The sequence below is a fragment of the Pristiophorus japonicus genome, chromosome 14 (assembly GCF_044704955.1).
Source record: "Pristiophorus japonicus isolate sPriJap1 chromosome 14, sPriJap1.hap1, whole genome shotgun sequence".
Taxonomy (NCBI): Eukaryota; Metazoa; Chordata; class Chondrichthyes; family Pristiophoridae; genus Pristiophorus; species Pristiophorus japonicus.
The window spans coordinates 186,740,104-186,754,512 of NC_091990.1; the positions used below are offsets into that span (position 1 = coordinate 186,740,104).

General features: G+C 42.1%; 1 protein-coding gene across 2 annotated transcripts in view; it reads right to left on the minus strand.

Moving 5' to 3' along the window:
- Positions 1 to 14,409, minus strand: part of dennd2b (DENN domain containing 2B) — a 489,686-nt gene that overhangs the window by 84,523 nt on the left and 390,754 nt on the right. For both annotated transcript variants that reach the window (XM_070899957.1, XM_070899956.1), the window contains exons 13-14: positions 12,923 to 13,063; positions 7,033 to 7,181 (exon numbers count right to left, since the gene is read on the minus strand). In XM_070899957.1, the coding sequence (XP_070756058.1) occupies positions 7,033 to 7,181; positions 12,923 to 13,063 (290 nt within the window). The remainder of the gene's footprint in view (positions 1 to 7,032; positions 7,182 to 12,922; positions 13,064 to 14,409) is intronic.

The following is a 14,409-nucleotide window of genomic DNA, read 5'->3' on the forward strand; positions in this document are numbered from 1 at the left end:
GTTCTCCTCAGAGCAGAGAAGGTTAAAGGGCGATCTAATAAAGGTTTTCAAAATTATGAGAGGTTTTGATAGAGCGAGTCGGAAGAAACTGTTTCCTCTGGCAAGTGGGTCGGTAACCAGAGGTCATACATTTAAAATAATTGGCAAAAGAACTTAGGAGAAATTTCTTCACAGAGGGTGTTAAGATCTGGAATGCACTACCTGAAAGAGTAGCAGAATCAGATTCCATAGGGACTTTCAAAAGGCAATTCGATATGTACTCGAAGAGGACTCATTTGCAGGGTTATGGTGAAAAAGCTGGAGTGTGGGACTAAATAAGAAGAACAGCCTCCTTCTTTTCTGCCAGATTCTATGATTTTATGAAGTGTGCAAAGTCTTAAATGGCATAGATAAGGTGAACCCAAGATATTATTTTAAATTCAGACAAGCATAGTAGAATAAGTGGACAGGAATTAAAAGTAGGGAAAAATAAATTTAAATTTTAGAAGAAATGTTTTTACTTAACAGGCGGTCGATCTGATACCGCCCGTTTTGCGCCACCATCTGAGACGAATTTCTAGGCCTTACTCTTCAGCCAGGACTGTCCAGATAATGGTTTCTCCATCATCATTGCAACTCTAGAGTCTGTGAACTCTCAATTTGTGGAGGCTTTTTTCTATTTTCACTGTTTACTCAGTACTAGTTTCTCTTCCTTCAGCTAATATTTGCTTTGTTCTCACATTCATTCTTTGCTTTGGTGATGCGATGCATTTACAGCTCCAGAATTAGAACAAGTATTCACATGCGACAGGCTATATAATTGGCTGGTCAGCATGTGATCATTTCAGCAGCAGTAACATTCAGGAATGCCACAGAATGCTGTAAGAAACTGAACAACTGAAACTAAAATATCCCCCTAGATCTGGGGGGGGGGGGGGGGGGGAGATCTGGTCTCTAATTCAATGACCTTCCTACCAATGTTCCCTCGAAGCTGCATGGCCACCCAGGACCGGCTTTTGCAATGTAAAATTTTGCGCATGCATGAAACGGTGAATGGGCCTTTCAGCCCCCTGAAGGAACAGTGTATCCAAAAAAATTTAGAGGGAACATTCCCCCCATGATTCCTGGGTACCTCACAGCATTTCAGAAGCAGATGGGTAAGTGTCAGTATAAATCCTATAGCTTGCCAATGTTTGTTGTTTTCATGCTCATATCCTTATCTTTGATGGCATTTAATTTGTGTATAAATGAATCCCCATAGATCTGGAAACATTGGCACTCACCACTGACCTCGAAGAAAGCTACCCCACAGAGATTTAGTGGGCTCTGTGGCGTCGATTTCCCCTATTCCGGCGTCAGTTTCAATCTGGTGCCGTCTATGGGAATCTCTGGCGTCTAGGAACAGCAATGTCATCAAGCATGGCTGAGCAGCCAATCAGATTGAAGAATTCTCACAGACAGCAAACCAGGAAGTAAAGAAAGCACTGATTATCATTCACTCTTTAATCATTTTACAGAAAGTGAAATAAAGATTGGGACATACAGATGGGATAAATGTTCTAATACAAGCTGAAATATCATAAATAAACTTTAAAAAATAAAATAAAAAATAATTATTATTTTAAAAATCAATGGAATTTGTATCATGGAGTGGAGGGAATGACACTTCACACTTATAAAATTAGTTTTTCAGGGCCAGAGAGGTTGTTCAGCAGTAATTATAAACTTAGCACGCTTTTAATAACTCAGTTACACCTCATTTGACAAGGCTTAAACTTTTCAATGATTTTTACAGCAAATATAGTGCATAAAAAGTTGAAGTTCACATCAAATCACAGATTTTGCGCTGATTGCATTTGCGAAGTTAGCACAGCGGGCCCTGTGGAGGAGAAGGATAACACTGACAGCAGTTTTCTGATTTCCGCACTTAGCTATGTATGTGCAGACAGCAGAAGTTGCTGTCAGATTTACACAGTAGTGATGACAAGTGGTGACACTTTCACTGTCCTATATAAATCTTTCTTTCTTCTTTCATTACAACTGCAAATTCCGGGCCAATGTGTTATAAAACTAATTAAAGCATTAGAACATTTATAACTGGTTTATTTCCTCATTGTTTGTTGTTTCTAGTAGCCTGCTGTGTTAAGCTCACACTGAAAGAATAGAAGGTGAGAAGACAGGCTGCAGCAACTTGTTCTCCAGCTTCTTCATTGCTCCCTGTAAGGTCGCCCTCAACCAACACACAATACATTACTAACAGTCAGAACTCACTATGCAAATCATTTCAGCCCTGAATCCATATTCTACCACTTTGGAAAAGAACCCCATCGAAAACACTTATTTCTCTTTCATTTTCTGAGTGGCCTGCTGTGAATTTTGTAACACTTTCTATGTTGCTTCCTGCCACTTTGTGGCATTCTGCACATAAGCACCAACCAACTACCCACAGTTACTCTTACTCACTACTTCCAATTATGAAATATTTCTATATTCAGAATATTCTAGGAATGAACTAAAAATAAATACACTTCTTACACTTTTGACTTGGACACTGAAATGTTACAGTAATCCTTGACAAGTTACAGATAAATCTTCAGGGAAAACTTGTTATCAATCATAAACTACTTTAATTAACCTTCATAACCCCTTTAATTAATTATAGTGAGGCAAAAGACACAGGTTGGGAAAGAGATTGGAGTGGTCAATCATTGCTGAATAAACTGTTACATTTCAGTTCCAAAGTTAAATATTTATTTGATGAGTTCCAGATGTTGCTATCCATTTTAATTAAGGACAAATGAACTATGAGGACAGATTTCTAACATGTTTGACAGAACAAATGGGGCCTCTGCAAAAATGGGGAGCAAAAAAACAAACTCCAAGGGGAAGTACATATCTTCCAAATGCCGTCATTGGTTGTCAGAAGGAACTCGGGTCTGCGTTTGTTTAGACACCGTTCCAAACATTGTAGAGATGATATCTACTTCAAAAAAATAACTTTCCACTGACCAATCCAAATCTCTGCTTTAGCTCAGTAATACCATTGAGAGAACATCTGTGAGGTTTCTCGTGACTGAGGACCAGGCTGGGTTATTTGAATATTTAAAGTTGCACTATTTTCACTCTTCCTGTTTAATTAATTTATATTTTTAAAAACATGTCTTTAGTACTTATAATGGAGGAAACGGTAGAGTAGTGGTTATGTCAGTGGTCTAGTAATCCAGAGGCCTGGACAAATAATCCAGAGAATGAGAGTTCAAATCCCCACATGGCACTTTGAGAATTTGAATTTAGTTTACAAAACATCGGAATAAAAAGCTGGTACCGGTAAAAAATGATCTTGAGGCTGTTGCATTGTTGTAAAAAACCCACTGGCTCATTATGTCCATTAGGGAAGGAAACCTGCTGTTCTTGCCCAGTCGGGCCTATATGTGACTCTAGTCCAACATCAATGTGGTTGAATCTTTGCCTTCTGAAGTAACCTAGCAAACCACAAGTACTCAGTTGAAGCAGGTCCACCAGCACCTTCTCAAGCGACTAGGGATGGGCAATAAATGCCGGTCTTGCACGAGAATGAATTTTAAAAAACCCATTGGTGATGCAGTTCAGCGTTTTGGAAGATACTTCTCTGGAATTTCCTCCCAGTGGCAGTAGTCAATTGGGTCAGGACTTTTGTCAGTCCCTCCAATAATGCCACAGTCCTGACCCTCTCCTTTTACACTACTCACCATTCAACAGAGTGTCTTTCCCTCTCCTTTTCCCTCCCTCCCCATGTCTTTCTGCCCTCTCTTTCAATTCTCTTCACCCATTTTCCTAGGTTGGGGTTCATCAGATAAGCATGACAGGTTCCCAGCGGGATTCCCGCTGCCGTTGCCCGGCCACAAAATCTCGGCTGTGGTGCAACGGGATTTCCTCTGCAGCGCCAGAAGAGGTGGCCAGGCAATTAAAGGGGCAGAAATGGCATGAAGATCGGAAGCGATGTCCTACTAAAGGTCTTTATTGAGTCTGGGGCCTTCAGCAGGTTGTACTGGGAGGAGAATGGATGGAGAGGGGGCCACTATGAGGCCCTCTCCCTCCATTACCACTGCTTCCAAGGCCTACAACCACTTTCCCCATGCCGTCCTGGGAAGTGGTGATGACACAGGTGTACAAGAGGAAAATCCACTAGGGACCCAAGCCCTAACACCATTTGCATAGGCCCTCGGTGATCCCAATGGGGGTGGGAGGAAGGTAATGCCGATTGGATAGTGAGGTAGTAATGGGTCATACCACCTAAATTGTCCCTCTTTCCCTGCCATAATTCTGCCCAATTTCAGGTGAGATCGTGAAAGAGAATCCACTCTCTATAAACTGTCTCATCTCTGCTATCCGAATCCTAATCCTAATCCGTACCAGGTCCCACTCATCATCATCCCTGTGCTCGCTAAGTGACATTGGCTGCTGATCCCCCCCGCCCCCCTACCCTGAATCCCCCCGAAGTTCTCATTCTCATGTTCAAATCCCTTCATGGCCTTTTCCCTCCCGACCTCTTGAACATCCTCCAATCCTACATTCCTCAACTGTGGCCTATTACACATCTCCCACTCCTTTTGTCCCACTGCTGGTGGCCGTGCCTTCAGCCATCTAGGCCATAAGCTTGGGAATACCCTCCATCAAGACCCTCTTTTAAAATCTTCCTCTTTGACCAAGCTTTGAGACACCCTTTCTAATATCTCCTTCTTTGGCTCTGATTCTGCATCAGTGAAGCACCTTGGGATGTTTTTCTATGTGAAAGGTGCTTTATAAATGCAAGCTGTTGTTGTTGAGCTGCTCCCCTCTAATTCTTATCCAATAAAAAAAAGAGAGAAAGCTGAGGAAAGGTAATGTAAGGTTTGCACACAAACCAGGTGTATTTAGTAGGCATATTGTGTTGCCTTTATTATTCTCTGTAGCACTGTGCAGAAGCCCATTTCCGCAATGTGCTGATTATAATTGCTATCATTTAGAGGAAGTATTTACCCATGGTCAGGAAACTGTATATTTACGAACAATGCAGACATAGCACTATATATTATATATATATACACACACACACATGGAATAGCACTGCAAACAAATACATCGCATTAAGGTGCAGCTGTACAATATATGGTTCATCAAAATGAGGGATAGCGTGTTGGTGAATGAACCAATTTTTCATTTTTGGCGCTCAATATCAGCTTCATACACTCCAGATCAGGCACACCACAGTGGGATGCAGCATTAAAATCCTCTACTACAACCCAAGACTGTGCCTTAACAATTTCGGAATGGCATTCCCTACTGTATCAGTTTGACATTTCATTCAAAGCACGACCAATTTAGTTTGGATTTGTGCTAATTTTGTGTGTTTTGTACTGCAGTATCTAGATTGAGAAGGCCTTAGTTTATTTTACTCTTGCTCCACTTATACAAAACTAAATGGTGGAATATGAAATGCAAGACTATTGTGAGTGGACATAGTTATACTGTCTCCTTCTGAATGCTGGAAGCAGCTATCCATGTACGTGTACTAGTGTGAACATACTTGTTTATACGTGTACATATGCCGCTCTCTAACCTCCAATTCCTGTGAAATTCCTTACATTGGAAATGAGGAGAAAATAGTCATCCCTTTTCTGCCATTAGAAGTGCAACAGTGGATAGTATTATATTTTAAATAGGATAATAAATGTGTTAAAATAACTAGGTGCTAATGTATTAACCAGTGACCGAAAATAATGCACAAAGGAAATTAAATCAATTAAATGTGAAAAGTCGAGCTGCGATGCACAGTATCCTTTTGTAAAACGCTGGGGGAGGAAGGGGATGGGAAACTCTGCTCTGTAGGTTTGGAATGAAATGTTAATACGGAGATATTTTCAGAGCTGATGTTTGGCACTGCTGAGTAAGTGTGAATCTGCCAGTAATTGTTTTCACAGACCAAATCATTGAGAGTCATGGAAAGGAAACAAGTAATTTCTGTCTGTCCCCTCCTGGGGCGAGAATGTGACCAGAGATAGGGTGTAAAAGGCAGACCCCAGCAAACACATGAACTCAGTCCTGCTTTTAGACTTCAGTAGGGGCAGTAACACATATACTGACAACCTCTCATTTCTCCGTGCAGTAACATTCAAACAATTTCAATTTCCTGTTTGGAATGATAGCAGTATTGGCTGTGTCTGTGAAATAGCTTACATTCCTTTCCAATCACTTTTAAACAGTTTCTCCTTCTGTTGCTGAGTGAAGTAAACAAAAATGCAGAACGCAATGCTGGGTTTCATCTTGCAACTAGAACACAGCAACTCGACCAATCATTACAAGGTTTCCAGTACATCACATTTGCCTTTCTGTTACTAAAGCTTTACAGTTTTTTAATACTTTGATGATGAACAAACGTTGAGTCGATGAGGTTATCGCAAAGACAACATTGCTGGACAAATCATTTTGTTTCTTGTACATGATAAAAGCAAGGAGGAAGGAAGTGAGATCTAAACATTGTGAGCATAGTAGCTACAGTAGGCCACAAACTGTGGATGTCATTTTTAGCTGGGCTGTTAAGGGAGCCTCTGAGCATTTTGAGATGGGCTCTCCCACAAGGGAGATGGGAAATTAGAGGGTTAGTCAGCCTGCACTGCTCTTGGCACATTGCCTAGCAACCAATCACTGATTAGTTTCGGTATCGGTCTCAGAGCAGGTTATTTGCCTGCTCTCTCAAGGGGGAACAAAATATTTTACCTTATTCTTTTGCAACAATTTCTATAAAAAGTGGGCTAGAAACTACAGTTGCCAATTTTAACTATTTTTAATTACTGGTCTCTAACTTTAATGGGGGTATTTGCCGTAAACAGGTAATGCCTCCATTGAAATAAGATACAGAGCAATGTCAAATCTATGTTTATTCACGAATACCACGAAAAATAACTGCTAGCTTAAAAGTTAAAAAAAATAACATTATTGCTAGCAACCATGTCTGTGATGCACTTCCTAGTGACCCATAGGAATCCATTCAAGAAATCAAAATATCATTCCAAACCTGTAGAATGTGCCCATTACCTCAGTTTATCTGCGATGAATATAATCCGTCGCTCAAGCAGTAGAGAAGCAAAGACCCTGATAACTTGACGTATGCTGAGACAACGAAAGAGACAGTCAAAATCTACATGCTCCAATCGCGAATCCATGGGGCGTCGAAGCTCAATAACCTGAAATGACAAATTCAGCTGTCAGGCTGCTGAATCAGTCACTAAAGGACTAGGAACAATAACTGAGGCACAGACATAAGACTGTTCATGATGCTTTTGAGGTGACAAAATGTTAGGATCAACAATGTTAGGATTTCACTGCAATATTCCCTAATATACCAAATAACACATGAGCCTAGAAATAACTGTTGCTGATATTAGTGGATAAATGCTAAACAATCAGGGCTGATTGGAAGCTGTTGGGGGAGATGGCTCATCAGGGGAGGGCAGCAGCAGCCAAGTTCATGGCATCGTGGGTGGCAGGAAAAAGAGTGGGAGAGCGATAGTGATAGGGGATTCTATTGTAAGGGAAATAGATAGGTGTTTCTGTGACCGCAATCGAGCCTCCAGGATGGTATGTTGCCTCCCTGGTGCAAGGGTCAAGGATGTCTGAGCGGGTGCAGGACATTCTGGAGGGGGAGGGTGAACAGCCAGTTGTCGTGGTGCATATAGGTACCAACGATATAGGTAAAAAACAGGATGAAGTCCTACAGGCTGAATTTAGGGAGCTAGGAGTTAAATTAAAAAGTAGGACCACAAAGGTACTAAACTCAGGATTGCTACCAGTGCCACGTGCTATTCAGAGTAGAAATAGCAGGATAGTTAAGATGAATATGTGGCTTGAGGAATGGTGCAAGAGGGAGGGATTCAAATTTCTGGGACATTGGAACTGGTTCTGGGGGAAGTGGGACCAGTATAAATCGAACGGTCTGCACCTGGGCAGGACCGGAACCGATGTCCTAAGTGTTTGCTAGTGCTGTTGGGGAGGGTTTAACCTAATAAGGCAGGGGGATGGGAATCTATGCAGGGAGACAGAGGGAAGTAAAATGGGGGCAGAAGCAAAAAGTAAAAAGGAGGTAAGTAAAAGTGGAGGGCAGAGACATCAAAGGCAAAAGTCAAGAAGGGCCACATTACAGCAAAATTTTAAAGGACAAAGAGTGTTAAAAAAACAAGCCTGAAGGCTCTGTGTCTCAATGCGAGGAGTATTCGTAATAAGGTGGATGAATTAACTGCACAGGCAGCTGTTAATGGATATGATGTAATTGGGATTACGGAGACATGGCTCCAGGGTGACCAAGGCTAGAAACTCAACATCCAGGAATAGTCAATATTCAGGAAGGATAGACAGAAAGGAAAAGGAGATGGGGTTGCATTGCTGGTTAAGGAAGAGATTAATGCAATAGTAAGGAAGGACATTAGCTTGGATGATGTGGAATCTGTATGGGTAGAGCTGCGGAATACCAAAGGGCAGAAAATGCTTGTGGGAGTTGTGTACAGACCACCAAACAGTAGTACTGAGGTTGGGGATGGCATCAAACAGGAAATTAGGGATGCATGCAATAAGGGTACTGCAGTTATCATGGGAGACTTCAATCTATATATAGATTGGGCTAACCAAACTGGTAGCAATATGGTGGAGGAGGATATCCTGGAGTGTATAAGGGATGGTTTTCTAGACCAATATGTCGAGGAATCAACTAGAGAGCTGGTCATCCTAGACTGGGTGATGTGTAATGAGAGAGGATTAATTAGCAATCTTGTTGTGCGAGGCCCCTTGGGGAACAGTGACCATAATATGGTAGAATTATTCATTAAGATGGAGAGTGACACAGTTAAGTCAGAGACTAGGGTCCTGAACTTAAAGAGAGGAAACTTTGATGGTATGAGATGTGAATTGGCTAGGATAGACTGGCGAATGATACTTAAAGGGTTGACGGTGGAAAGGCAATGGCAGACATTTAAAGATCACATGGATGAACTTCAACAATTGTACATACCTGTCTGGCATAAAAATAAAACGGGGAAGCTAGTTCGACCGTGGCTAACAACGGAAATTAGGGATAGTGTTAAATCCAAGCAAGAGGCATATAAATTGGGCAGGAAAACAGCAAACTTGAGGACTAGGAGAAATTTAGAATCCAGCAGAGGAGGACAAAGGGTTTAATGAGGAGGGGGAAAATAGAGTATGAGAGGAAACTTGCAGGGAACATATAAACTGACTGCAAAAGCTTCTATAGATATGTGAAGAGAAAAAGATTAGTGAAGACAAATGTAGGTTCCTTAATCAGGTGAATTTATAATGGGGAACAAAGAAATGGCAGACTAATTGAACAAATACTTTGGTTCTGCCTTCACTAAGGAAGACACGAATAACCTTCAGGAAATACTAGCGGATCGAGGGTCTAGCGAGAAGGAGGAACTGAAGGAAATCCTTATTAGTCAGGAAATTATGTTAGGGAAATTGATGGGATTGAAGGCCGATAAATCCCCAGGGCCTGATAGTCTGCATCCCAGAGTACTTAAGGAAGTGGCCCTAGAAATAGTGGATGCATTGGTGATCATTTTCCAACAATCTATAAACTCTGGATCAGTTCCTATGGATTGGAGGGTAGCTAAAGTAACATCACTTCATAAAAAAGGAGGGAGAGAGAAAACAGGGAATTATAGACCGGTTAGCCTGACATCAGTAGTGGGGAAAATGTTGGGATCAATTATTAAAGATGTAATAGCAGCGCATTTGGAAAGCAGTGACAGGATCAGTCCAAGTCAGCATGGATTTATGAAAGGGAAATCATGCTTCACAAATCTTCTAGAATTTTTTGAGGATGTAACTAGTAGAGTGGACAATGGAGAACCAGTGGATGTGGTGTATTTGGACTTTCAAAGACTTTTGACAAGGTGCCACACAAGAGATTGGTGTGCAAAATTAAAGCACATGGTATTGGGGGTAATGTACTGATGTGGATAGAGAACTGGTTGGCAGACAGGAAGCAGAGAGTCGGGATAACGAGTCCTTTTCGGAATGGCAGGCAGTGACTAATGGGGTATTGGAAGGTTCAGTGCTGGGACCCCAGCTATTTACAAAATGCATCAATGATTTAGATGAAGGAATTGAATGTAATATCTTCAAGTTGCAGATGACACTAAGCTGGGTGGCAGTGTGAGCTGTGAGGAGGATGCTAAGAGGCTACAGGGTGACTTGGACAGGTTAGGTGAGTGGGCAAATACATGCCAGATGAGGTATAATGGAGATAAATGTGAGGTTATCCACTTTGAGGGCAAAAACAGGAAGGCAGAATATTATCTGAATGGTGACAGATTAGGAAAAGGGGAGGTGCAATGAGACCTGGGTGTCATGGTTCATCAGTCATTGAAAGTTGGCATGCAGGTACAGCAGGCGGTGAAGAAGGCAAATGGCATGTTGGCCTTCAAAGCAAGCAGAATTGAGTCTCGGAGCAGGGAGGTCTTACTGCAGTTGTATAGGGCTTTGGTGAGGCCACACCTTGAGTATTGTGTACAGTTTTGGTCTCCTAATCTGAGAAAGGACATTCTTGCTATTGACGGAGTGCAGCGAAGGTTCACCAGACTGATTCCCGGGATGGCAGGACTGACATATGAAGAAAGATTGGATCGACTAGGCTTATATTCACTGGAATTTAGAAGAATGAGAGGGGATATCATAGAAACATATAAAATACTGACAGAATTGGATAGGTTAGATGCAGGAAGAATGTTCCCAATGTTGGGGAAGTCCAGAACCAGGGGTCACAGTCTAACGATAAGGGGTAAGCCATTTAGGACCGAGATGAGGAGAAACTTCTTCACCCAGAGAGTGGTGAACCTGTAGAATTCTCTACCACAGAAAATTGTTCAGGCTAGTTCGTTAAATATATTCAAAAGGGAGTTAGATGTAGTCCTTACGGCTAAAGGGATCAAGGGGTATGGCGAGGAAGCAGGAATGGGGTACTGAAGTGCATGATAAGCCAGGATCATATTGAATGATGGTGCAGGCTCAATTGGCTGAATGGCCTACTCCTGCACCTATTTTCTATGTTTCTAAGTTTCTATGGGGAAAGCGCGGGGCAGTGGGATGAGCTGAAGAGCTCTTGCAGAGAGCCGGCACGGACTCGACAGGCCCAATGGCCTCCTTCTATGCTGTAACCGTTCTAAGATTGTACGACATTCCTCTGTTCACCACGTTAATACATCCTAAAACCACAAAGAAAAGTCATTCAACCTTTTGTTCACTAATATTGTAAATAGTCATTTCAAGGCTGTTAGGTTTACATGGACTGCATTCAGAAAGCCAAATCCAATTTTCAGGAGACCAGCATGGAATTCAAAGAGAACCAGATGGAATAACAATATCCTACATCTTGCTACCTTTAGCCGCTTTAGAAAATACTGTATCAGGTCATAATTACAAATGTACCATAAAAACTAGCAGCTGAGCACCAATCCTGCACAACTTAAAAAATAAATGATATTAACTGTATAATTTGAACACCTTTGATCCTTTCTTGTTGTCTTATTTGAAATGTCAACCATTGATAGGTTGCTTGGATTTACCAGAGCTGTAATTTGCTGGTAATCTGCTCCAGAAATACTGGAGCCGAAATTCCCTATCACCCCAGTTGGGGGCGGTAACCTCTCCAGAACTGGACATCTTGCACCTGGCGCAGATGTCCCGCCATGGAAGCGAAGTTGGGGTTACCGCCTCCCCCACAGGAAGTGGAGTGCAACGTCGCGTGCTCCATGTCCTTTTGGCGTGGGATCGGTGGCGCTACCCGGGCACAGCGCAGAGCGCTACGCGGCCTCTCCATGTACCGCCGACACATTTCAATGCCATCCCCCCTTCCGTTAAAGGGGCGGGACACTGAGTTCTGCAGGCCCTTTGATGGCCTCCACTAGGCCCCCAGGGATGCAGGGTGCCGTGCCCGCAGCCTGGCACCGAAACGGCGTACCAGGCTGCACGATCGTGGCCCGGACCCTGCAACATCGTTGGACTGCGGCCCAACCGACAAGTCGGGGACAAAAGAAAATGGCGCCGCACAGCGCAATGGAACTCCCCTTCAACCTTCGCCCCGTGGTGGGTGTGCGGCCCGGTTCTCAATCTGAGAGTCTAGCATAGGCATTGCCTGCAGCGGCCTCATGGGGCGCTGGCCAATTCCCACCGCAGGACGGAAAGGGGTCGCCGTGCACGCCAATTTCACGGGAGCCGATAGCGCCCCCCCACCCTCCCCCTTCCCGCCAGCAAAAGCTCTTTTGCGCCCCGTTAGTGCCCCCCAGAGGCGCAGAACAGGAATTTTGGCCCCAATATGTTAATGCTTACAGGGGAGCTGGAGGCATATACTGTACATTTTCAGCATTTAAATCGCTATCATCACAGCATAAACAATGCATAGCAGAGCATTAATTTTGTAACTTTTAAATATAATTACATGATAAGGAATAGCACATGTCTGGCAATGTGTTTACTGCAGTTACTTAGACTCATGGTTCTACTGCCATTAATCTGTTTCAGCTTTGTTTTCATGTTTTTTTATTAGCAAACAGCTTGATTGAATGAACTATCTGGTGACCCACTGCCACCCTCAGTTTTCCTACATAACTCTGGTATAAATTGCATTTGCTGTATCTCTTTAGCCAATAGAAAGATCATAGGGAATATTTTCTTCTTTACCAAGTGTCTTGCACTTATGTAATAAGTTAATGTTTTGTGTGGCTCTCAAAGATAGTCATATAGATACATACTAAAGATATAGTACGTTCAGTAAATTTGGTGGTATGTCCAAGTGTTTGCTCAGTTACTAGCCCATTGTTGGATGCTCATTAAGCTTTGATATAATTCTTAATCTTCTCTATTAGACTATATATGAGTGGCCCCTTTAGATTTAACTCTTTAACAGAGTGTCACACACCTCATTTCCAGCTCCTGGTAGAAAGGTCTTGACTCGTATGGTCCTTCCTGGTGCAGGGAAGGGTGACTCCATCAGACTCCTCATGAATGGATAGACCAGAGCAGCAGAAATTCCACGCCTCCTCTCCACCTCATCCAGAATCTGATCAGGCACAACATCAGATGTTAAAAAAAATCCAAAAATGTCCTTGTACAATTATTTGTTCAGCATAAGAATTCATTTTTTTTAAATAATCTTGCTTTAGGTATTACCAAACAGATTGAATTGAATTAGTGAGCACTCAAAAAAAATGTTTTGAGTAAACAATGTGTGCTGGTGACCTATCGAAGCCACTGACATTTTTCACAATTAGAAGGCTGATGTTTGGAAAGGTGAATGTGGTAATCAGCATGAGAAAACATAATGCTAGCACAACTGGTATATGCATCCAGAAGTATTGGCAGGAATGATTTTAACCAGTATATATAAAAAGTACATCACCTGGGATTGTGGCCATAGATGCCTGAGGAACAGGTTGACGACTGACTTTAAAATAAGGTAGCCAGTGGGTACCTATATACAATCTATATACAGTCCCATTGCAGTATGTAGGGCAAATACAATCTATATACAGTCCCATTGCAGCATGTAGGGCAAATACAATCAATATACAGTCCCATTGCAGCATGTAGGGCAAGTACAGTCAATATACAGTCCCATTGCAGCATATAGGGCAAGTACAGTCAATATACAGTCCCATTGCAGCATGTAGAGCAAGTACAATCTGTATACAGTCCCATTACAGCATGTAGGGCAAGTACAGTCAATATACACAGTCCCATTGCAGTATGTAGGGCAAGTACAATCTATATACAGTCCCATTGCAGTATGTAGGGCAAGTACAATCTGTATACTGTCCCGTTGCAGTATGTAGGGCAAATACAATCAATATACAGTCCCATTGCAGCATGTAGGGCAAGTACAGTCAATATACAGTCCCATTGCAGTATGTAGGGCAAGTACAGTCAATATACAGTCCCGCTCAGATTAATTGAATGGTGTCTAATTTAAGAAACGGAAATATTTTACACATGAAGCAGGTCACAGAAAAAAAAATGATTTTGTACCTTAAATATTGGTAGGCTTTGGAATGGTACAGAAATGCAAGTAAAGTGTATGAATCTCCTTTATGGATGGTTTTCCTTGAGTTTCCTTTTAAATTAAATTGGACAAAATTCCAAACTAACAGCAAGCTTAATTTGTAGAGCTAAACATTCCAGTTGAAAATTCAGTTTGGTACGAGCAGCATGTATGGCAACTACAGTCTATATACAGTCCCATTGCAGTATGTAGGGCAAGTACAATCTATATACAGCCCCATTCCAGCATGTAGGGAGTTTGGTACTGGCTCCCTGGAAAAGGTGAGGGATTCGTCGGAATTCCAATAATACAACACCAAGAAACCATTCACTGGAGCACTCAAATAATTCTTTGATTTCTCTTGTAAC